The sequence below is a fragment of the Sturnus vulgaris genome, unplaced genomic scaffold (genome assembly GCF_052056855.1).
Source record: "Sturnus vulgaris isolate bStuVul1 unplaced genomic scaffold, bStuVul1.hap1 Scaffold_195, whole genome shotgun sequence".
NCBI lineage: Eukaryota > Metazoa > Chordata > Aves > Passeriformes > Sturnidae > Sturnus > Sturnus vulgaris.
The window spans coordinates 8,000,658-8,025,190 of NW_028276170.1; the positions used below are offsets into that span (position 1 = coordinate 8,000,658).

General features: G+C 50.4%; 1 protein-coding gene across 1 annotated transcript in view; it reads left to right on the forward strand.

The window, feature by feature from the left end:
• Positions 1 to 21,309, forward strand: part of LOC148218052 (uncharacterized) — a 107,800-nt gene extending 86,491 nt beyond the window's left edge. The window contains exon 4 of the mRNA XM_088158040.1: positions 20,804 to 21,309. Within this exon, the coding sequence (XP_088014166.1) occupies positions 20,804 to 21,309 (506 nt within the window). The remainder of the gene's footprint in view (positions 1 to 20,803) is intronic.
• Positions 21,310 to 24,533: the final 3,224 nt, after the last annotated feature.

The window sequence follows — 24,533 nt, forward strand, 5'->3', positions numbered from 1 at the left end:
CGCTACCTGCAGGTCACACCTCGGTCACTGATGAAGATGATGAGCCTTCACCGGAAATAAGACCCTTAAAAGGATAAGAGACCCCCTAACCCATTAGTAGAGCATGCGCCGTGCAGTATAGTTACGTAGATTTTAGGAATAGAAACTAGGAGGAGCTTTCTAGAAACTTTTGTAGCCTATAGTATATAAGTGGGATTGTTAGCCCAAATGCTTTGGTACGAGAGGAAGGGCAGGCCCCTCCCCATACCCCCGGTCGGTTTTGCTTATGCTTTATACGAACCTCAATTATACTAAAACACTTACTCTCAAATTTTATCCATCCCAAATTATACAATTGTAATACTTTACTTGGATGGTATTTAGTTTCAATAATTTTTGTAATCATCTTTAATACTTCTGATTGTATTCATTTATAATTGTTACTATTAAAAATTTGTTGTTACTTTTAATCTTTGTTGTTTGTTTAATTGGAAAAATAGAAAACCATTCATAACAATATTAATACATGAAAGTGGAAAAAACTCCAACACTTTATTAACAAACAGTAAGCCCAAAAGGCAATTTAAAAAAAAAAAAAGTAAATAACTGGTAGACATTAAGTTGTCAGACCTTACCCCACACACATACCTGGGACAAAAGCCCTAAAATGCCGGAGAAATCTCCGCTCATGACACACGGTACAGCTGGCACCGGCTTCTGCCGCAGGGGAAAAACCAACGCGGGTCTGTCCCGAAGGAGATGAAAGCGCGGGGCTCGCCTGCCCTTGAACTCCTCCCCAGCCGGGCTCCGCGGGCACGGTCCCGGCAGTCGAAGCAGCGGGGCTGAAGCCTCGGGCTGTTTTCTCTCCCGGCTCGGCCCGGCTCGCAGCGGCTTTGGGCTGCAGCGGCGCCGCTCCGCTCCTGCCGGCGCGGAGCCCCCGGGCTGCGACACAGCAGCTGCTCAGTTCGCCTCCAGGCACGGCAAGGCTGCCCCTGCATCCTCTCCCAGCCAAGAAAAGGGAAAAAATCCTTTGTTTGCTTGGGCCAAAACCGCTTCTCAGGCAAACAGAAACCCACGGTGCACAGAGAGAGCCGCGGAAAACCCGAGCAGCGAGGCTTCAAAACGCCCGCGGAATGAACAAGGAGCCTCTCCCCGCCCCGGCCCCGCACACATCCCCTCCCGGGCTGCCGGGGTTTAGATACGATAACCATTCTTTGGGCACCAAGCAGAGGATCATGGAATTACCATCACAATAACTCCCTGCAAGAGAATCGTGTATACAATAATCACATGTATCTATCTATTTATCTATAAAAACATGTACTGAACTCTGGATCCAGCAATGTGCTCTAGGACAGGAGCAGAGAGGCTGAACAGACACCAGGGGAGATGGGGAATGTACGGACACAGCAAACCCTCCAAGGTCTTTAACCTGATTCCCAGCTTTTCCGTGCTTCCAGGGCTTTGACTGCTGGATTTGAATGAACTGAGATGTCACTGTGAAAAGCAGAGCAGTCTGGAACCAGAACTGGAGTCTGGAACTGCTGCTTGAGTCAAAGTCTGGACTTGTCACATCTCAGATTTGAAAATATATTGAATAAAAAACTCCCTTAACCACAACCTTTCCCAGCACATCCCTCCTCGCACATAACAAAATACAGGGAATCATTTCTACAGGGTAAGAAAATAAAGTAAAATATACATTGAAAATGTTCCCTGATGAAAAGTAACGTTGAGAAAATACAAAATAATGAAGGGTGTTTAGAAAAGCAGGCTGTGATTTCTCAGGTATTGGGCTCAGTGTCAGCTCCGAGCCGGGCTCTGTCTCCCAGGTGCCCAAGTGCCCGGGCCAGCTCTGAGCAGCCTCTCCCGGCTCTCCAGCCCGGCTTTGCCCCGGCTCTGCCCCGGGCAGGCACTCGGTGTTTCCGTGGTGCCCCTGCCCCGCTCAGCTCCCCGTGCCCTGCAAAGGCGCCGAGGCTGCGCTCGGTGCCCCTGGGTGTCACTGAGCGAGGCACTGACGAGCCCCGGTGCCCGGGCACAGCCCTGAGGGACACCCCTCGTCCCAGGCATCCCGCGGGACACGGAGCCACTGCCCACAAGGCCCTGGCACGTCCGGCCCGGCCAATTCCTCCTGTCCCGGCCAGCCCGGGCTGCAGCCCCAGGGCTCTGCAGGCCGGGGCTGGGGCTGCCGGCTCCCACCGTGGCCAAAGCCTCCCAGGGCTCTGGCCACGCCAGAGGCTACAAGGCCACGAGGCCGGGGCTGCTCCGGGCCGCTTCCAGGCTGTCCCTCTGCTCTTGGGTGCCGGGGGTGGCCCTTTGTGACACGGGCGTGTGTCAGGGCCCTCGGTGATGCGGGACATTGTGGTGCTGTCATGAATGAGAGCGTTTGAGATCGCTTAAAAATCGGTGACAAGGGCATGAACAAAAGTCAGATTTAATACTGAGTGACAAAACACAACAAATTTGTTGGCAAGATTCACTCTACTGCCTACAGGACAGCTAAGGCACAACAAGGGATAACAAGGAACAACAAAACTAAACAAAATCCAGGCAACCAAAACAGAAATGAAGTGTGAACTCCCTAGGGGAGTGTGGGTGGGTGTGTGCTGTGTTTAGGTGCATGGGACAAAAGATAGTTGGGGCAGGAATTAAAAGGAACACGACCTAAAAACGTAACAGCACTGAGCAGCACTTCAACTTCTATCTCAATTTGTAACTTAACTTATACCTTAGGCCTAGTAATTCAACAGAGGAACAATGCTGAACTTAATTTATAATTTTAAGTTCACAATTCAACCGATGAATAACATTAAACAGCATTTAATCTAAGTTATAGCTATAACTTCCAGGTTGTACTTAGCAACTTAATAGAAAAACGACTGTTTGCTTATGACTTAAATTTAATAACCAAGCAAAAGAATAACAATAAGAAGCATTTAAGTAAGTTCATAACTATAACTAAACCTTGCTTACAGGCCTAACTTAGATATCCAAGGTACTTCCACATCTAGGAAAGCTGTATTTCTCCCACATTTGCTATAGATAGCATATGTGCAGGGGCACACACACAGACAGGAAGAGTCAGTGCAGGCAATTCCCCCCAGTGCACAGCAAAATCCTCCCTTCAGATGTTTTTGCCTCTCCCACTAGCCGAAGGATGGGGCCTTGAGCAGTGAGGGTATGGGCCCAGGATACATCGTGTTTCAATGATCCTCCAGGCACAGCAAAGCCGAGGGTTTGCTGGCTCTGAGAGGCCCCTCAGAGGGAGGCTGCTGGTCACAGCCCACGGTGGCCCAGGAGAGCTCAAAGGTCTCCTTTTAGATTTTTGTTGATAGCTTCACAAGAGAGTGGGCTCCAGTCATAACCATGTTTCATCCTGGCCTCAGTTTGGGTCAGCACTTTCTCTAGGAGTGGGGGAAAGCATCACCACACTGGGATCTCAGGGGTGCCCATGGCCTGGGTGACGCTGGCCCGATGCCAGGCACCCACCAAAGCCACTCTGACCCTGCCCCTCCAGCTGCAAGGGAAGAGAAAGTTTAACCAGAAGCTCAAGGATCACATTAAGACGGGACGAGCAAACACAGCAAACAGCAAAACGGGCGTCACAGACACAGCCTGGGCACAGCAAGGGAATTTATTCCAAATCAAATCATAGCAACAGAAGGAAAAGAGAGAGAAATCTCTCCAACCACTTCACCCACCCAACGGGGATCACTGGGGACCACGGATCACCAGGGCTCTGCCCAACGGGGGTCACTGGAGATCATCCAATGCCGATCCTCCCATGGGGGATGGAGCTGGAGCAGATCACGAAGCTCTTCCCACACTCGGGCACTCACTGGGCTTCCCCCAGTGGTGACTCCGTTGGTGTTGGGTCAAGTGAGAGCTCTGTGAGAAGCTCTTCCCACATTCAGGACACTCGTAGGGCCTCTCCCCAGTGTGGAGGCGCTGGTGTTTTCTAAGGTCAGAGCTCCACCCAAAGCTCTTCCCACATTCCAAGCAGGTGTAGGGCCGTTCCCCTGTGTGGATCACCTGCTGCCGGATCAGGCTGGAGCTGTAGTTGAAACACTTCCCACAATCCCCACACTCATAGGGCTTCTCCCCAGTGTGGATCCTCTGGTGCCGGATCAGCTGGGACGTGTAGCTGAAACCCTTCCCACATTCCCCACATTCGTACGGCTTCTCCCCTCCAGGAGGCTTCTCCACCAGCTCTGAGCTCTGCCTGGATCTCTGGCCGCCTTCCCGGCTCAGGGAGGGTCTTTCCTCCTCGCAGCTCCCTGGGCTGGGTTTGCAGCTCCTCCTCCTTAAAGATCTCCGGGGCTTTTCTGCCTCCTCCATCTGCGCACACCTGGGGAATGAAAAATCCCGGTTTAGGGGGAAATAAGAAGAGAGCTCCATAAACTGGGTGTTCCTTCTTGCCCAAGTTCGTGTCTGGAAGTCATTGAGCATCTTGCGTCTGTAATAACCTCCCAAACACCAAAATTCCCACCCAAAATCCTCCAAACTTTAAGATACGGATCAAAAACACCCCAAATATCAAGCTTCAGCCAGAATCCCCTCCAAACGTGTGCTGGTTTGAAAGCAAAACCAGTGAGAGACTCCAAGTCATAAATACAATTTGATAGGAAAAAAGATAAGAGAAAAATAATACATGCAATAGTACAAAAGAAAACAACTGACAGAATCAGAATACAACCTGACACCCCGCTAGTTAGGGTGGTGGTAGCAGTCCAGATGAAGTGGTCTTGTTGTAGTAGTGATGCTGTAGAAAGGTTTGGTAGATCTTGTCCTCCAGAAACCAGTGGGTAAGGGCTGCCTTGGTGTTCCAAATCTTAGATTTTATCTAGGTAGGAAAGGCTTGGTTCCTCCCCCTGGCTGGAGCATCTCCCAATGGGATGATGGAATTTCATCAGTCATGCAGTGGCACTCAATGGCCCATTAACAGAAGATATCTTCCTGGAGGAAGGATGGGTTGTGGAAAAGATAAAGAACACTGCCCCACCTGGTTTTACCAGATGGCCCATTAGCAGAGGATATCTCCCACACAGATAAGGATCACTGCTCCACCTGTTTTTTTCCACCACTCTTTGTTCTTTTGTTTCTTCCTGGAATCTCTGACTGGTTACTTCATGTTTGCTGCTGATTTCTTCTTCCTTTTGAAGATGAAAATGGTAAAAGTGTCTTTGACCTGCCTTGCTGGATATTGTGAAGAGGAACAGTCATCTGCTGCAAGTGGAAGTGTCACAGGTGGAGCAGAGTTCTGTGAGTGCTGTATCAAACCAGACCTCGTCAGACCTGCCAGAACAACTGCTCCATGCTGCCCTTCACTGCTCTGCCTGTTCCCCACGGTTTCATGCCAGAGTAATTTAACTGCTGTTAATTGGGTGTGTGTTCACTCGAGCCAGTCCAGCAGAACCAGCAAAAAGCAGCCCCAGAATGAATGGGGCTCTGCAGAGGAGCCCCAGACTATTCATCAGCCTGCCTGCAGAACTGGCTCCAACTCTGAACCCTTGTGACCACACTCTGAAGAAGACACACTTCTGATATTTCTGAGGCACTTATGACTGAGGCACTGCACGAGCTTGTGCAGGGAAGAACCCCAAAGTTCTTTCTGTCAGGAAAATTAATCCACAAACACCAGAGGTTTATGTCCAAAAAGGAGACAGAGGAATCCTTTCTGCTTTATTCAAATAAAGGGAGAGGCCATGGGACTCCCTTGGGATCTCTCAAATTTTTGGAGGACGCAGCCTCCTTTTTATCCTATTTTCCCGGCCGCATTTCCCTCTCTCTTTCCCCATTGGCTGAGGTACTTGAGAGGCACAGACTTCCCGGAAAGCCTGATACCTGAAATTCCCCTCTAATGTATAACCCTCCCTTTTAATTTTTAATTCTTATAGAATTCATAGTTTTCCCCCCGTTGCTTCTTTCATCTTTCGATATCCAATTTCATTTATCAGCAACCCTATAGTTTGTTTGTAAAGGCAAATATCTCTTTCCATTCATCAATCAGTGGAATCCATCCCATTGTTTCTTTTATCTCTCAGTGCTAGCCTTATCTACAGGCTGATCCACAGCTCATTTGGAAAGACTAATTCAACATTCCTCTCAACCCCTCCTCTTTTATTTTTTAATAATTGTCTTTACACACTTTAGCTCTCATTGACTTAATTTCTTGTTCCTGAGTCTTTTTTGGTTTTGTAATTATTTGGAATGACATCAATTTCTGTCCTTTTGTAACCATGTCTGAATTAGTGGGCGTGGCTCTTACCTGCATCCTTTTGATCACATGTTGAATAAGTTGTACTAAGCAAGGGAACATGCCTGGCAAAAAGATTAGAGTTGCTACAGCACATAAGAGGAAAAAAAGCAGTTGTTTAACTTATAGTCCACCAGGTAGTCAAGAAAACATGTCCCATTCGCATCTTTTTCATCTTTGGACTGGTACATGAGCTAATTTTTTATTCATTTTGCTATTTGTTTCACCACTTTTCCATTGTCATCTATTTGCCTATTTAGGCAATAAGTGTCTTTTTCAGAAGAACGAAGCCGCCATGGACTTCCTTCTTCATCCCAAAATCCTGTTCCATTACGGACCTTACTCAGGGTGCTAATCTACTATTGAGGGTCAACTGGGCTGGCCACCCATGGCCAGTTTTCAGATTTTCCTGGCCCTCCACAGACCCAACAATTGCTAAGGTTAAAGGTTTTTGCTACTTCTTCTCTAAGGTCAAAAAATTATTTTCCCATTCTTGGCTCCAACCTAACCAATAACATAAAGGTAACATTATTAAGAGAAACATTCTGATTGTGTAATCTAATTTCCTAACTTCATTTTTACTTTCACGTTGTCTTCCACACCACTTGTGGCGAGTGAAGGCACAGAAACAGCTCAACATAAAGAAAACAATGACAGCAAGGGTTGGCCCCCAGTAACTTGAGATCTGAGAGGAGGGATGCCCACACAGACTATTTCAGCAGGCACTCTGTGGGTGGGCACACGAGGCTTCCCCCGATGTCGACGCCCTGGCTGCTGCTCCAGTCCCCTCCTGCCGAGTGTCAGTCACGGCTTCCCGTCCTTCTCCTCCAGCTGAGATGTCCAAATCTCTGGGGCTGCAGAGACCTTGACCCGAGTGCGATGGGTCCAGCCGTGTTCAGCTGTCTTGACGGCTGTGTCTGTGCTCAGCAACACCTGGAAAGGTCCACGCCACTTGGCCACCAGTGGTGCTTCTTCCCACTCCTTAACCAGGACCCAGTGTCCCGGTTGGATGTTGTGAACAGCAAAGTCCAAAGGCAGGGTCTGTGCCAGCTGAGCTTCCTTAAAAGTTATCAAGGGCTCCTGAGTGTTGGATCCTTGGTATAATAGGAGCCCCTGACACCCCTAACAATCCATTTCCATTATCCTCTGGACTTCCTCCTCCTGAGGGTCCAGTTGTTTCTGCGGACACTCGTTTTTCCAATGCCCTTCTGCCCTGCAGACAGCACACTGGTTCTTCCCCAGCCGCTGTTTGGGTCGGCTGTCCCCTGCCGAGGAGGGAATCCCTCGCCACTTCCTTGTGGCCGACCCCGTCCCCTCTGTCCTTGGGGACCCTTGGACCCTGCGGTTTATTCCTCCGGGGCTGCAAAAACTCTGCCATCATCCTTGCTTTAGCTTTTGCCTTTTCCTCATCCCTTCTTACATATATCTGCTGTGTTTTTCTAACCAATTCCTCTAGAGACTTATTTTGTCACTCTTCATCTTTCTGTACTCCTTTCCATATATCAGGCCAGACCTTAGTAACAAATTGTACTTTAAGCAATGTGTTGAAGGCTGGCCCTTCAGGATCCATCCCCCCGTGCTTCCTCAAGGCATCCCTAGTCTTCTCCAACCAATGAGGGCTTTCCTGTTTCTCCTGTTCTAACGACAGAGCCTTAGCTATGTTGTTAGTTCTGTGAGCTGCTGACTTGATTGCCCTGATCAAATAAGCACGGCAATCACGGTGAGCCAGACTGGCCTGGTTATTTGGGTCCCACTGGGGGTCTGCCTGGGGGATGGCATCACCCACCGTAGGTGCATTGGGTCCAGACCCCACTGCTGCTTGTGGATGTTCATCCTCCCACAGCTGCCGAGCTTTCTGCAAAATCATTCGTTTCTCTGATGACCCAAACAAAATTCCCAAAAGAAAATCCCAATCCTTCCATGTATAATCCGCATTTCCCAAATATTCCTCTATCTTTTTCCCCACCCCTATGGGATCATCCAAATATGGGGGTAATTCTTTTTTCAACCCTCTTATATCCTGGGTAGTAAGTGGTACAATTACAAACCCAAATCCTCCCCCTTGACCCCCCAAAGGAACTTGACAGAGTGGCATCTGGTGTACCCCTGTCTCTTGGGGGGCTTCTGATGCCCTAAATTGAGTTCCTCTTCTAGTTCTGGGGGGTGATACAACATGCTGCTCCCCTCCCCCTACACCGTCATCCTTCTCAGGTGGGGCTGCAGGAATAACATTTTCCTGATCCCCTTGCTCTGAAAGTTGAGGATACAGACGACCTGCAGCTGGCAACACTGGAGGACAAGACAGGGGAAGGTGCTGAAAAACATCCCAATCCTCACCACTTTCCTCTTCCTCCACTTTTTCCTCTTCTCCTTTTTTTCTTAACACATAAATTTTTCTTGTTCCTTGTTTGACCCATATTAATACACATTCCCTTTCAATCCATCCTTTCCATTTCTCCTCTAGATACCTCACAAAATTCGACACAAATGAATTTTATCTGTTCCATAAGGTAGCCATATAAGTCCCCTTGCTAGCTTATACTCTGGCCACACAAAATAACAATATTTTACCATAATTTCCACAGTTATTTCTGGGTGAATATACAATCTGTCCCAAGACCTCAGCATTCTCCCCAAGGGACTCTCCGGGGGTATTATGGGATCATCATCCCTTTTGCCGGGGCCCCTTCGCAGCTTCACCCTTCCAACTCTCTCTGGGTGCCCCGTTTTACCTGTGCTACCCTCCATGGGTGCCCTCCCAGGGTTGCTCCCCGAAGATCCCATTTTACTCACTGGTGAGATTTTCAGTGGTCCTTCCCTGCGGACTCCTCACGGACCCCCCTGGTCCGCCACTCGTCTGTCTCCTGGACAGTCTCGGGAACCCAATGGATCGCCCGGTACTGGCCGGCACCAAGGGGAGCTGATCACCCAAACTGGGTGAGGCGCCTTCAGCTCTGCTCGCCACCCGCCGCCCTGGACAGTGGAAAGATCCCGGACAAGCCCCCAAAATTGTCAGGAAAATTAATCCACAAACACCAGAGATTTATGTCCAAAAAGGAGACAGAGGAGTCCTTTTTGCTTTATTCGAATAAAGGGAGAGGCCATGGGACATTCCCCTGGGATCTCTCAAATTTTTGGAGGACGCAGCCTCCTTTTTATCCTATTTTCCCGGCTGCATTTCCCTCTCTCCTTCCCCATTGGCTGAGGTACTTGAGAGGCACAGACTTCCCAGAACGCCTGATACCTGAAATTCCCCTCTAATGTATAACCCTCCCTTTTAATTTTTAATTCTTATAGAATTCATAGTTTCCCCCCCATTGCTTCTTTCATCTTTCGATATCCAATTTCATTTATCAGCAGGCCTACAGTTTGTTTGTAAAGGCAAATATCTCTTTCCATTCATCAATCAGTGGAATCCATCCCATTGTTTCTTTTATCTCTCAGTGCTAGCCTTATCTATAGGCTGATCCACAACTCATTTGTAAAGACAAATTCAACATTCCTCTCACAGGACTCCTCCGTCTCCTTTGGACACACAAACCTCTGGCCACGGGAATTTTCCCGCACAACCCCGGGCACAGGGCAGACACCTCTGTGCCACCCACAGCAACCGGGACGAGCCAGCGCTGCTCCGGCACCGGCTCCTGCCGAGGCCCCAGCGGGAAGGAGACCGCGGGCAGCCGCTCCCGCAGCGCCCTCAGCCCAGCGCCAACACGGGCCGGCACCGGCACAACCAACCCGCCAGAGCCCCCTGCCGCCCCCTCGGCCCGCAGCGAGCCCCGAGCCCCCGCACAACCGAGCGCGGCTCCCACCTGCGCTGCGGCCGCCTCCGAGCTCCGCCGCCGCCTCCCCGGGCTCCGGCCGCTGCCGCCGCTGCCGGGCCCGCACAGACGCTGCCACAATGGCGCCTTTGCTGCTCTGCCCAATCAGCGCGCGACAACCAGGAGTGACATTTGCACAATCAGCCAATGGCAGCGAGGGGCGGGCTCTGCACACGGCCCAGCCTCGGCCCGCGCTCTCAGGGCCCCCCGGGCTGTGGGAGGGCAAAGGCGGAGATGAGGAACAGCCCTGGAACGGGCCCGGGCCCGGGCCCGAGCCGCCATTGGCCTGGAAACACAAACAAAGTTCTCCGCAGCTCCCGGCACGCCTTTCCCAGCCTCGTGTTTTCGGTGGGTCCAGCTCAGCGGGAAGCCCTGGAGTCTCACTTCTGCTACCCCCTAATTAGGAGCGTCAGTGCATGGCTTTGATTTCCCCCAAAATGGGAAAACTGCCCCAAACCCCAGGGGATGAGCGGACGGGAGAGATTTCTGGCAGAAAACTCTAAAAACTCAGAGCAGGATAATGAGAAGTAAATGGAGACCCTTCAAACCAGCTTTCCCTCACCCCTCCTTCCTTCCAGCTGCACCTTCTACACCAGCAGTGCAGGGTGTGAGAAACGGCACTTGCTCTTTTAAAACTTTCAGCAATTTCTTAAACCTTAGAAAAATACAGCAAAAGACTGAATTAGGAGAAAAATCAGCGCTGGGAGCGCAGGACTAAACCCCCACGTGCTCCCCTACAGAATGGATGTTCTGCCTTTTATGCCCCTGGGCCTTCCCGAAGTCTTGTCGCTGAACTCCTTCTCTGCCGTCCATTGCTGGAGACTCCTTTCTTACATCTGCACTGGAGGTCAGGTGTAGGAACAAGCCGGCCCTCCCCAAATGCCCCGACTACCTAAGCCATGTCGTGACAACAATGCAAGGGGGAGGGGAAAGAGGACTATGGGAGGATATATTACAATAACATCATTATACATCCACAAAACTTATCTTTAACATACACACACTGTTCATCCTTTAATTGTGAGAGCCAACCACTGCATTGCTCATCTGTAACAACAGCGACTGCACTGGCCTCCTAAATCAGGGGGGAATTGAACCAGCTCCAGTCCCCCTGAATCGGTGGGGGTAGAGACTACCCCCAGCCCACCTGGGAATTTCATCTTCCTAATACATATTTACAAAAGGTTATACATATTCAAACATTTTAACATAGTTCCTCCCCTGTCCCACCTTTCTCAAGCATTTGCAGTTGTCCTATTCCTGATAATCTGTTACTTTTCAATATATTCAACTGGTTTGAATTCCTTCACTGGTTAAATGTTAACATTACAACAACTCTTCACCAACATTCACAACACAACATTCGCATTAAAAGATCTCTAAACTTTAGGAAAACTTCTTTTACAAAAGTCAACCTTAGAAAACACATAGTATTCACTCTAACAATTGCTAAAGCCAACAGTTTAATATATTTATCACAGTGGCCTTGAGATTAGAGCCAGTCTTGGGCTAGGGAGTGTGACTGGAGCTGCCATTGGGCTTAGGTCCAAGAACGGTGTTGGCCTTAGGGCAGGAATTGGAGCTGAGTTTGGGAATTCAAGCTAAAGCTGGCATTGGAGTGTGGACTGGCAATCAAAGCAGCACTTAGGGCTTGAGACTGCCATTGGAGTTGGGCTTAGAGTTGCTATTGGGGCTGGTTTTGCCTTAGGGCTAAACATGGCATTTGGTTTAGGGCTGAGCATTTGGTAGGGGCTGGAATTGGGGCTGGGCTTTGCGGTTAGGGCTTGGGTTTATATTAGAGCTGGAATTGGGGTTAAGGCTAATTGTGCAATTTGCCTTAGGCCTGGCCTTGAGATTGGCTCTGAGGCTGCATGAGTCTGGCACTGGGATGAGATTAAATCCAGGAGAGTGAGTGTGTCTCAACATGGAGTGAGATTGAGATCAGGATCAGGGTGAGCTTTGGGACCGAGCGCACGCCCAGACGGACAGGGGAGATGTCACTGCAGGATGTCCCTGGCATTGTCACAGCCCTGCTCAGGCACCACCAAAAGGCAGCAGGAGCTGGCTGGTCCAACATCCAGGTGTTCCCAGCACCGAGAATATCCCTCTGTCCAGTCCCTTTGGCTGTCCTGGACAGGCTCCCTCCAGGCTCTTTGTCACCTCCTCGATGGCAGAGCATGGGATATTGAGTGGCTTCTAGGACCCTGCAGAGTCCTTGAGGAGGGCAAGCCTTGCTTAGCCACAACCAAATTCTCTCCCTGTCATACACAGCATTCCCATCCTGCATCCAATCCCATCCATGTGCCACTTTCTGGGAAGAAAGGAAGCTCAGTCAAATCCAGAACAGTGGGAACATTCAGACAGTTCTTGAGAAAATCCTCATTTATTTAACACTAATGTTCCTAAGAAATCAGATCTTGATCTGTAAAAACATTCCTGGTAGTCCAGCTTTGCTTTCAAGGACCTGTAATTGTCTGTCGGGAAGGTGGCTTTTGTTGTGAGAACCAGTGATTGGCAGGAAGAACGGGACTAAGAGCAAGGAAGGAATTCACTAGGGGAAAAAGAAATGGAAATATGTCAACAGATAGACTCTTAAATAGCTCCCTGGGAAGAAAAGTAGCCCGGTGGAAATATGACTCCATCACCAAAGAACTTAAGAGGATATAGAGTTGTGTAATAGAATAGACTAAGAGAGTAATTAAGTCCAACTAGGTTTACTGGTCGTGGGATGAGTCACATGACAAAAGGATATGTCAGGTTTTAAACATCCATGTAAAAGCTAAAGAACAGCTCTTGTACAGATCTGGGAGAGGGGATTTCTCACTGAACAACCTTTCTAGCTCTGGCATCTCAGACCTGAATTTCAAGGGAAAGCTACTCTGCACCCCATTCCCTACAAACAGAAAATCCTGGATTTGGGAAAAACACTGGCTTGGGGTGTGCTTTCTTTTCCTCTTCTCTTTTGCCACCTCCTGACTTTTCTCTCTCTCTGTGAACACTAATTTTGCTGTACACTTTCCCTCTGATAATTGAACTGCTTACCATATCAAATGTAACAGTTGTTCTCCACCCAAATTAAACACAATAAGGTGTTACTTCCCGTTCAGGTTACAATAAGAGCCTGAATGCAGTGATTTCAAAGTGAATAAATTACCTTTCCCTCTTTCAGTCGGAAATGAGCTACTGCCACCTGCACTTGCCCTTCCCTTCCTCTCCTGAACCACCGAACAGCCCCACTGGGATGGCCGGAGCTGGGCCTGGGAACTGCTGCCTTTGGAGTTGCATCTCCTCCTCCCGTGGCCGCTGCTCAGAGCCCAGAAGTGCTCTGTGAACTTGAAGTTCTGGCAGCTGGGTTAGAGCCTACATGGGAGGAGGAGAAGGTTCACCAGAGCCCTTCTCCTGCCATGCCAGCTCCAGGGCAAGGAGTGCAATGGAAGCCAGCCAATGTCCAAAGCCCATCTGCTCTGCCAGTTCCTGTGGGAATGAGCTGCTGCAGAGGGGAAGATTTGGGTGGGAATGTGGTTCTCTAAGAAGGCCATAACTAAATGCTTGCATGGGGGTTTTGGCTTCTGGAGCAGTGGGGTAGGGCTGTGGTTGGTTCCTACCCCTCCATGCCATGATGATGTAAGGGGTGAGGGATGCCATGTGTGCTGTGCACTGGCAGTGATCCTCAAGAAATCCTATGAATCCTCTCCTTCGAGCTAGTCAAGCTCCTGGAAATGACAGGACTGAAAAGAAAAGAGCATTCTCAGTTTTGTGCCCTCCTGCCCTTGTGTGGTGAGGGGCAGGAGGCAGAGGTCCAGCTTGGTCTCTCTTTGACCTTTCCTTTGAGACAACACAGTCTGCTCCCACCACAAAGGCACAGAGGGTGCTCTTTGCCCCCACCAGTGGGAAGTGGCTCTGCTGACCCCACTAAGAGTGCTGGAAGATGAGTCTGTGAACGAAACAGTTGAATATTGCCTAGAGGGGGGTAGCAGGCAGTAGATGTTCCACCATTCTCTTTCCAGGAGCCCACTGGGAGTACTTGAACTATCGACGATGAGAGAGAGACGGGGGGACGCTGAACGGTGATCAAAGCCCAATTTTTACTGAGCACTACATGTGCTTATATACCATTTACAGGAAGGCTGGTAATATTTTACTGCAATCACATAGACAAACCTTACATAGACAAACTCTCACATAGACAAACTTTACATTTGGACTTAGTAAAATCTTATTTCCCATAACCCAGACTTGATCCAGTCCTCTTGCAGTCAGATCTCTGTTTGCTCTTGCCAGGCATCCTCGTTGTCAGGCTGCATTTGCTGATTAAATCTGCAGTACTATCAGTCTCATTTGCATTACCCATATCCACATCTCCCCCGTTTCTTTTAACTAAAAATACACTCTTAAGCGATTTGTCGATTAAATTCTTATCACACTGTAAAATACAAGGAATAACTACTACAATGCATAATATGATGCCTAATACATACAAACCTATTTGAACTAAATTCCTAGCCCAGCCAGTGAGTCCCCAGTGCCCTAAGAGCCAGTTCAGCCAGTCGTACCCATGATCTACCCGAAGATTATTGACACCTTCTTTCAGGGCTTGAATGCTGGCATAGATGGGCTGGGAGTGGTCAGAAAGGTTAAGGCAACACATCCCATCGAATTCCTCAGCCACAGGCGGCGGCGGAGCTCGGAGGCGGCCCCAGCGCAGGTGGGAGCCGCGCTCGGTTGTGCGGGGGCTCGGGGCTCGCTGCGGGCCTCGGGGGCGGCAGGGGGCTCTGGCGGGTTGGTTGTGCCGGTGCCGGCCCGTGTTGGCGCTGGGCTGAGGGCGCTGCGGGAGCGGCTGCCCGCGGTCTCCTTCCCGCTGGGGCCTCGGCAGGAGCCGGTGCCGGAGCAGCGCTGGCTCGTCCCGGTTGCTGTGGGTGGCACAGAGGTGTCTGCCCTGTGCCCGGGGCTGTGCGGGAAAATTCCCGTGGCCAGAGGTTTGTGTGCCCGCAGGAGACACAGGAGTCCTGTAAAAGTGACTTTATTGATGAACAAAGAGAGAGGCCATGCGGCATTTGCCATGCGGTGTCTAAAACGCAGCCTCCTTTTTATCCTCATTTTCCCGTCTGCATCTCCCTCTCCCTTTGCCCACTGGCTGAGGTACTTGGAAGGTTCAGAGTTCCCGATCCGCCTACTGCATGTCCTCGTTAATATGCACCCACACTACGATATTAATCTTACTGCTTTCAATCCCTCCTTTTCTTATTTTCTCAAGAATTGCCTTTACTAACTTTTAATTTCCATTGACTCAATCTCTTTTCGTGCATCCTTTTTGACGCAAGTTGTCTTGCATGGTAAAAAGCTGAGAGTTACTGCAGCACATCAGAAGAGGAGCAGCATTCATTTATGCCACGGTCTGCCAGGGAACCACGGAAACGTGTCCCATTCCCAACCTTTCTCCGGAATACGAGATATTTTCATATTTCCTTTGCTATCTGTTTCACCACTTTTCGGTTATCATCTGTTTGCAAACAGCCGTTTGCGTCATTTAATTTTCCACAAACTCCTCCTTCTTCTGTAAGTAGATAATCTGATCCCATCCCATGGTGAAATGTCTCGTTCCTCATTTCAGAGGCTTGGTCAGCAGGAAGGTCAGGAGCTGGAGCTGTCTGCTTGGTTATTATTTCAGGGATACTTTTTAACCTAATTATGCCACTCAAATTATGGATGGGTTTTCTGTGTCCTGATATGAATTCGTTAGGGATCCCAGGGGCTGGTCCATGGTGTTGTAGCATTTGTTCTGGTGGCCGTTCATCTTTTTCCGTTTTTTGGGTGCTCCCTCCTGCCACGGCTGCATCAATTGACCACTTTTATCTTATGAAATGATAAAATGTTTGGATTCTCAAGTGATTTCTCTGGACTAGCAAAAACACCTCATTGCTTTGGGGAGAGGGATGATCCCCCCCACACTTTTTTTCATGAAATTTGCTCAATATTCTCCGTTTGCTTTTTCCCTTTGCAGCTTAACCAATTTCTGTTGCAGTCAGATATCCTCACTATGGGCTCTGCCTTTAGTTGTGCAAATTCCATCTGTGCAAGCAGGCAGAGCTGGGGGTGAGGGGCAGATGGACTCAGGGAAATTCCTTCCCCTGGCAAGAAGGCCCTTGGGCATTGTCCACACTTTTCCAGAGCAATGGTAATTTGCATTTCTAAAACTCCTCTCCTGGCTGCCTGGAACTAGGATTTTCTTCCAGAGCAGCCTTTAGGTGATTCACACGTCCACCCTCACAATCTGCTTTATTTTTCTTTTTTATTTTTTTAACGATTTTTTATTAACAGTTTATGCGTTAAAGTCTCACCATTAATACTCTTCTAGGTTTGCAAAATGCAACTTAAAGGTGAGCTTCTAAAGATCCATTCTGAAATTCTCCCGTCATTAAGAGCCACCACAAATATATAGAAAAATATTCCAATGCAATCAAGTCTTTTCTACCTCTTCTCCTAGGAGTAAAAATTGCTTGTCACACCCCTGGCCCAAACCTAACTGACAATCTAAAAGTAGGATTAATGTGAAAAATTTTTCTCATGGTGTAATCTTGTCACTGAAACGGCAGGGACAATAAAAAACTCTCCAGCAATATCTTCAGAGTTAGAGAGTTAAGGCATTTCTTGATTCTGGTCAGGATTATTAACAGAAATAATTTCATCCACACATAGCCCGGGTGTGCAGAGAAAATCATTCCATGAGATGTGAATTTTACTAGATTTTTCCTGAAATTTTACAGTCTGAACCCATTGAAATCCATTGGTTTAGTGTTTATTCCTTCCAGGTTGTGTAGTTCTTAGTATTTGGTTTCCTATTGCACACGGATTTCTCCTCTTCTGATGTTAATTAGATCCTCATTCCTGGATTTCCTTCTCAGTCTTTTCCAGACCAGGTGTCTCCATCTCGGCCAGGGGCAGTGTCTGGGTGTTCCTTGATGGTTGCTGATGTTTCATTGATGTTCCTTGATGTTTATTATCTTTTTGGATATCTTTTGGGCTCTTCCCAGTCTGTTGAGATGTTAAACTCATCTCTGTTGAGTGGTCTGACAGTCCATAAAAAATACCTTTTAAAATTTCTTTCCTAAGACAAAGGCAAACCGAACCTGACTAGTAAAATGGAATATTAAATAAATTTAGAGTTGGTGTATTTTGCAACAATGGAATCGCAGGCAGCCCAGTGTGTGAGTGTAATTGAGAGGCAGAGTCCTGGGTGGATGCTGTGAACAGCAAAGTGCCAAGGCAGGCTCTGTGCCAGCCCAGCTTCCTGTGGCAGAGATTTCACAAGAGACAGGATTCTGGCCACAGACTGCTTGAAATATACATCCCTTATCTCCAGCCCGCACTAGGTGGAGAATTCCCAGGGTAAGGAATTGCAAAGATCAATTCCAAGGGAGATAACTGAATATCTGCCCTGGCTCTGGCCAAAGGTTATAATGGCCGGATGCTTGGCCTTCAGCCAAGGGCACACACTGACTCAGAAAACACTTCCTAAATGCAGCAACATGTTGCATACTCATAGACCTTCATGCATTATTCAGAATCATTGTCCTCTGACCTGTAAATCATTATTTTTTCCTTCCCTGGGGTTTTGGTTTCCCATAATCCAGGAATGTGAAGAATTTCCTGATTATCTTTTTTACCATTCTCTGAGTTAGTTACATGAACAAAAGATTTTTACATTAAACTCCAAGAAAAATATATTTATCACACAAGTATTTATAAGTTTTTTTAATTGCAGAACTAAAATAAACTATATTCATACAGCAATGTTTTCCAGCATATAGCATTCATTTAAATATTTGCAAAAAGGCAATAGTATAATGTACACTTATAACACACATAGAAGTCAAATTTCTTTTTTGCAGTCTGGAGGAGACATAGCTGGTGGTCCAATCATTTTGTTATTTTCCATTTTCTCAGGTTTTTTCCCTTTTCTCCTGTCCATAGCACAACACTGAGGATATTTGGGTTTAAAAAGTCATACAGTGTTGTGGCTAGAGCAGAGAATCTTCAATGCAGGTCCTGCAATTTCCTATTAATCCTGAGAATTCTTACAGCTGCTTTTTAGTCCTGGATTACTTCTGAGATTCCCTGGTCCCTCTCTGGGTCAATACACCTCAAACCCTCAGTCAAAATATGTCCCAAATCTTTAACCCTTTTCTCCACCATTTCCTCTTTTATTTCAAATACTCAAAGATTATTTTTAGCCTGAACATTCAGCCATTTCACAGAGGCTTCTTCTGCCACTTCTTGTCCTCCTGATTGGGGAAAGTCATCCACATCCTGCATTAACCCAATTCCTAGGGAAATCCTAGGGAAAAATTCTTATGATATTTTCTGCAAGATTTGCCACAATAAGGCTGGTGCTTCCATGCATCCCTGCAGAAGGACCGTCCATGTCTTTTCCATTTTCCCTTCTATCTCTTGTTCCCACTCAAAGGCAAAATCCAGTTTACCATCCTGTGTAAGTGGGCATCCCCAGAAAGCATCTTTGCCATCAATTCCTGAATGGTGTCAGTGTGAGGAGGGCACCTGGTTGAAGATGGTGTAAGGATGTGAGAGCCCCTGGGTGCTGGAGCCCCCTTGGACCCTGGGGTTCATCCTTCAGGGGCTGTAGAAACTCTGCCATGGCCTTTGCCTTCCCCTTGGCCTTTTCCTCATCGCTTCTTACATTCCCCTGCTGTGCCTTTGTGACCAAGTGCTCCAGGGGCTTCTTCTGCCCCTCCTGCAGCCCCCTCAGTGCCTGGGGGTGCTCATCCTCTGACAGCTGCTGAGCTTTCTGCTAAATCATTCCTTTCTGCACTGACCCAAGGAAAATGCTAAAAAGCTAATGTGGATGCTTGCACGTCCAATGCCCATTTCCCAGCTGTTCCTTTGTCCTGCTGCTCCTTGTGCTGTGGCTGCCGTGGCCAGCCCGTATCCCAGAGCCGGTGCCTGTCCTGCCGCAGTGTCCAAACGCGGCCCCCCCGGCGGGCAGGGCCGGCAGCTCCACGGGGCCGGGCAGCGGCCGGGGCGTCCCGCAGCCTCCTGGGGGCCGGGGGCCACTGCCGGGCCTGCAATTGCCGGGGGGTGCTGGGCTCAGGCAGCGCCCGGCGCTGAGCCCCGGCTGCCCCACAGCCCCGGCCCGGCCCCGCAGCTCCCCACAGGCCCCCAGCCCGTGCTCCCGGTGCCGCCCCTCTGCGCCCGCTCCTGCCGCTGCCCAGCACAGAGAAACCCCCTGCAATCCTGACCTCCTTGTGTGCCTGTCCTGGCAACCGGGGATACAAAGGATCTGCAGCAGCTGGCAACTTTTGACGAGAAGAGCCTGCTGAAAAACATCCCCATCCTCAGTATTTTTCTCTTCCTCCTCTTTTCCATCATTCTTTGTCTTCCCACATAGATTCTTTCTGCTGCTTCTTGCCTGAACCATATTCCCTGCACTTCTCATCACACCAACACCATCCATCCCCTGTTGTCTAAATCCCTTCTGGACTTCCCTTATTGCTCCCCTGTGTCTCCCTGTCCTTGATTACCTCTGGGAGAATGGGCAAACTCCCTCCAGATGCTCCCAAGGGCCGCTTCAGAGATATTCTGGGATCATCATCTCTTTGGCCAGGAGCCCTTCCTGGCTTTCCCTTTCTACCCTGCATGGGTGCCCTGCCATGTTTAGTCCCCGAAGATGCCACTGTAGTCCCTGCTGAGATTTTCAGTGCTCTCTGGCTGCCGACTCTTCCCAGCCCCCCTGATCTGTCACTCGTCTGTCTCCTGGCCCCAGCGCCCCCCGGCAGGGGAATCTGGGGAGGTGGGAGGGGGGGAGCGCCAAGGCCGGGCCCCCCCGCGCTGTGGTGGCGGCAGCGGCTGCAGTGGGGAGCGAGTGCGGGCGGGAGCGGCCGAGAGCCCAGCGCTGCCCCAGCCCGAGCTGCCCCAGCTCCATCGCTGCCCCTGCGCTGGGATGCTGTGGGTTTGGGGGGAAGAGGGAGCCGGCAGTGGGTGCTGGGCCTGGGGGCAGCAGCAGAAGGGAAGGAGAAGCAAGGTTGAAGAACAAAATGGTCAAATAATGCATATGGGAGGAGCAGGTGGGATTGTGCATGAGAAGGAGGAATAGTAGGAGGAAGTGAAATGTGAGGAAAAGCAGGGACACAGGAGAAGGAGGAGCAGAAAAGAGAAGCAACACAAGTTTCCATCCCTCCCTCCCTCTATCTACAGCCTCACCCCTGCAGCCCCAAGTTCATTGCCCCCCTCCAAATGCAGCAGGTGACCAGAAAGGGGGATCTGTGATTTTCTGAAGGATGAATCTTGGTGTTTGAAAGCTTTATTGGGGTAAAAGTTGGTGTTTTATTTCTTTTGCGGGTACTGAATCTTTGTATTTCAAGGGGATTTTGGCTGAATCTTGCTTTGTGGGGCGCTTTTGATGTGTATCTTGAGGTTTGGAGGATTTTGGGGCTGAATCTTGGTGTTTCAGAGGTTCTTACAGACACAATATGGCCAATAATTTTCTGGGATGAACTTGGGCAAAGGGGAACCGCCAGCTCAAGGCACTCCCCTCTTGTTTTTTCCCCAAACCAGGATTTTTCATTCCCAAGGCATTGGCAGATGGAGGAGGAGGAAAAGCCCCAGAGATCTCTCACGAGGAGGGGCTGCAAACCCAGCCCAGGGAGCTGCGAGGAGGAAAGACCCTCCCTGAGCCGGGAAGGCGGCCGGAGATCCAGGCAGAGCTCAGAGCTGGTGGAGAAGCCTCCTGGAGGGGAGAAGCCCCACAAGTGCTTGGAATGTGGGAAGGGTTTCAGATGGACCTCCGACATGATCCAGCACCAGGTGATCCACACTGGAGAACGGCCCTATGATTGTGGGAAATGTGGGAAGAGCTTCAGGACTATTTCTCATCTGATGGAGCACCAAGTGATCCACACAGGGGAACGGCCCTACACCTGCTTGGAATGTGGGATGAGCTTTGGGTGGAGCTCTGACCTGAGAAGGCACCAGCGCATCCACACTGGGGAGAGGCCCTACGAGTGTCCCAAGTGTGGGAAGAGGTTTCACACCAGCTCCGATTGCCTCATCCATGAGCGGATTCACACAGAGGAGAGGCCCTTCCGCTGCCCCGACTGCGGGAAGGGATTCAACCGCAACTCCCATCTCACTGTCCACCGGCGCATCCACACTGGGGAGAGGCCCTACGAGTGTCCTGAGTGTGGGAAGAGCTTCTCACAGACCTCAACTTTGACCCGACACCAACGGAGGCACCACTAAGGGAATCCCTGTGAGTACCCCAAGAGTGGGAAGATCTTCGTGCTCTGCTCCAGCTCCATCCCCCATGGGAGAATCGGTGTTGAATGATCCCCAGTGACCCCCGTTGGGCAGAGCCCTGGTGATCCGTGGTCCTGGTGATCCCTGTTGGGTGGAAGGAAGGGGTTGGAGAGATTTCTCTCCCTTTTCCTTGTCCCGCTGTGATTTGGTTGGTAATAAATTCCCTCGCTGTGCCCAGGCTGGCTCTGTTGTTCCCGTGCCGGTGCTCGGGGCGGGATCTCTCCTGTTCCTTCTCTCACTCCCGGGCCTGTCCTCAGCCAATCAGAGAATGCGATGAAGAAGATTCAGCCAATCAGAGAGAGCAGCTCTGATGACTCACCGCTTGCCGGGCAGACCCGCAGCACCCAGTGTTCCCCACCTGGACCCGCCCTCCCCGCCCAGTCACGATCCCCACTCCGGGGTCCCCTCAAGTCCTTTCCTAGTACCCCCCACTAAATGAACTGGGTGTAACTGGGAAGCTTTGCTGGGAACACTGGGAGCAGCTGGGCTTAGGCAGAGTTCCAGCAGGGCTGGGGGAGACCCACTACCCTCCCAAAATCAGTGTGTGGATGGAGCAGGGGGTCCTGGCCTTCCGTGAGTTCATGGGGAGGGGCTGCGGCCGCTGCCGGCTCAGGAACTCTGTGGGCAGAGAAAAGGGGGTGACACCCGGCTGGAGGTCCCCAGGAGGAGCACACACACTCTGGGGGCGGGGGAATATGAACCCGGGGTCCTCCCCTCAACTTCTTGCACAGGTAGAAGCCGAGCCCCAGCGCCAGGAAGACGAAGCCCAACACGGAGCCACCAATCTCTGTCAGCACATTGCTGTGAGCGGCGTCTGGCGGCATCTCTGGGGGACCACAGGTGTCAGGGCCACCCAAAACCTCTCACGGACATTTCAAGCCTCTCCAAGAATCCTCCCAATCTCCCCCAGCCCACCTAGGGCTCCCTAAAACTTCTAATTCTTCTAATCTCTTCCTGGCTTCCTTGGGACCCACCAAAGCCCCTCCTGTCCCTTTCAAAATGCCATAACTCCCTCTCATTTGCCCCCCACTGCCCCAGGACCCCCACACCATCTCCCAATCCCTTCCCAGCTACAGTAGAACTCACGAAGATCCTCCCAGTCTCTTTGCAGCACAACCAACCTCATTCCAAACCCTGCTTTCCAATCCCTGATCTTTTTCCAGCTCCTCCACGTTCACTCAAAACCTTCCCAGTTATACCCAGCACCCCCAGACTCCCTCCCAGTGCTCTCCAGGACCCCTAGAACCCCATCCCACCCTCCCCAACATCCTTCAAACTCATTCTCAGCCATTCTAGACCGCCGATCCATTCTCCTATTTTAATCCAGGCTATCTCAAACTCCCTCCCAGTTACTCCCAGCACACGCCAATCCCTCTCCCAGCTCCCCCAGTGCCTCCCCCACGCCCCTCCCATTGTGAGGTCCGGGCCGTGCTCCAGGCTGATGTGCTCCACCTGGTAGCTGGAGCTGACCCTGTGCCAGGGGGGTTTCCAGCAGCACCAGGAGCTGGTAGAAATCCAGTCCCCATTAGGGACCAGATTGGTGGCCACCACATGCCCCGGAGCTTCTGCTGGCCCTGGAACCATCTCAGCTGGATCTCGGCAAGGCAGAAATCCATCACAGAGCAGAGCAGTCAGCCGGGTCCGGGCTAGGAGCTCGAGGGCCACAGTGAGATGGGCACTGGGGAGCGCTGGGAAAGAGCGGGGACACACTGGGATCAGCTGGGGGGAGACTAGGAGAAATGGAAGAGGGCTGTTGAGGAAGTGAGAGGGACTGGGGATGAAACTGGAGAAAGTGGGGGAACACTGGGAGAGAGTGGAGTGGATTGGGGAACGGGAGAAAGAGTGGAGGTTTGGGATTGGACTGAAAAGGACTTTGAACAGATTTAGAGGGATTGGGAGTGCACTGGGAGAGAGGGTGGAGGTCTGGGAGTGCACTGGGAATGGAATGGTTGGGGACCGAGAGGAATTGAGAGGGACTCTGGTGAAACTGGGAGGGACTGTGAGGACACTGGGAGGGACTGGGATGGACTGGGTCCATCCCGAGTCACTTGGGGTGAGGGGCAGGAGGCCCCGGGGATGGGCACAAGAAGGGCTGACGTGTCTCGGGTGATTCCCAGGGAGGTTTTGAGGGGCTCCAGGGTCATTCCCAGGGCAGGGCCCGAGGGGACACGCTCTGCCCCACGCTCACCTCTGCGCTCCACGAGGAACGGGCTGGACAACTCGTAGTTGTGCCGGCAGTGCCTGTCCACCGCAGCCCGTCTGTACTCCATCCATTGCGGGTCGCTGTTCCAGTGCCTGGCAGCCTTGTCCCCAAAGGAGGTGTCCCCACGTGCAGCCCCACATCGCTGCCCAAGTGCAGGAACTGCTCCCGCTTGGAGATGTTCCTCTCCACGAACCTCAGCCGGTCGGTGCCGTGAATGAAGTGACACTCGGACTAAACCATCTCCTGGAACAGCGCTGTGTGTGCAGGACACAGTTCCGGGGGTGTCCCCCCAGCAGCCCCCCAGCAGCCCACAGTAGCCAAGAGCTCCGGGTCCCTGCCACACGCCCCATGGCCAGCACTGGATAGGGTCTGACACCTCCCCCCTGTTGGAACCCTGGAAACTGAGGGGTTTGGGCTTTCTCTGCTGACAGACATTGACCCCCAGGAAAACTCTGCTTTTGACCTGAGGCTGTGAAGAAGCTTTCCAGAATTGTGATAGAACTGGGATCACTGGTGTGTAGTTTGAATAGAAGTGTGTAATGTCCCATGGTGGAAAATTTAGAATTTGTGGTTTTAGACTATATTAATACATATAAAACAAGATGGAGGTTTTAGGGTGGAGTTTTCTTTCTTTTTCACCTTCTTCACGGGTCTTGGTGGTACTTTTGTAATTGGATAGAAAATTCCACAGTGCAGGTCACAGGTGATTGATTGTTGGGTTAAAAGTAAAAAGAATTTAGCTGTGTGTTCTTAAGTGGACAGATTGGCCCTTAAAATGCCTTGTAGAGAGAGATACGTGTCCATTTTTGGCCTGTTAGCTAGAAGTGCTGTAGAACTCACTGTAATATAGATAAGAATAAAATATCTGAGTCCAAACACGAAATTCCGTCTCTAGAGCATTTAATCCCGGCTCTGTAACAACAAAAAAGAAGATAAAACGCGATACCCCCTCCCCAAATTCTCC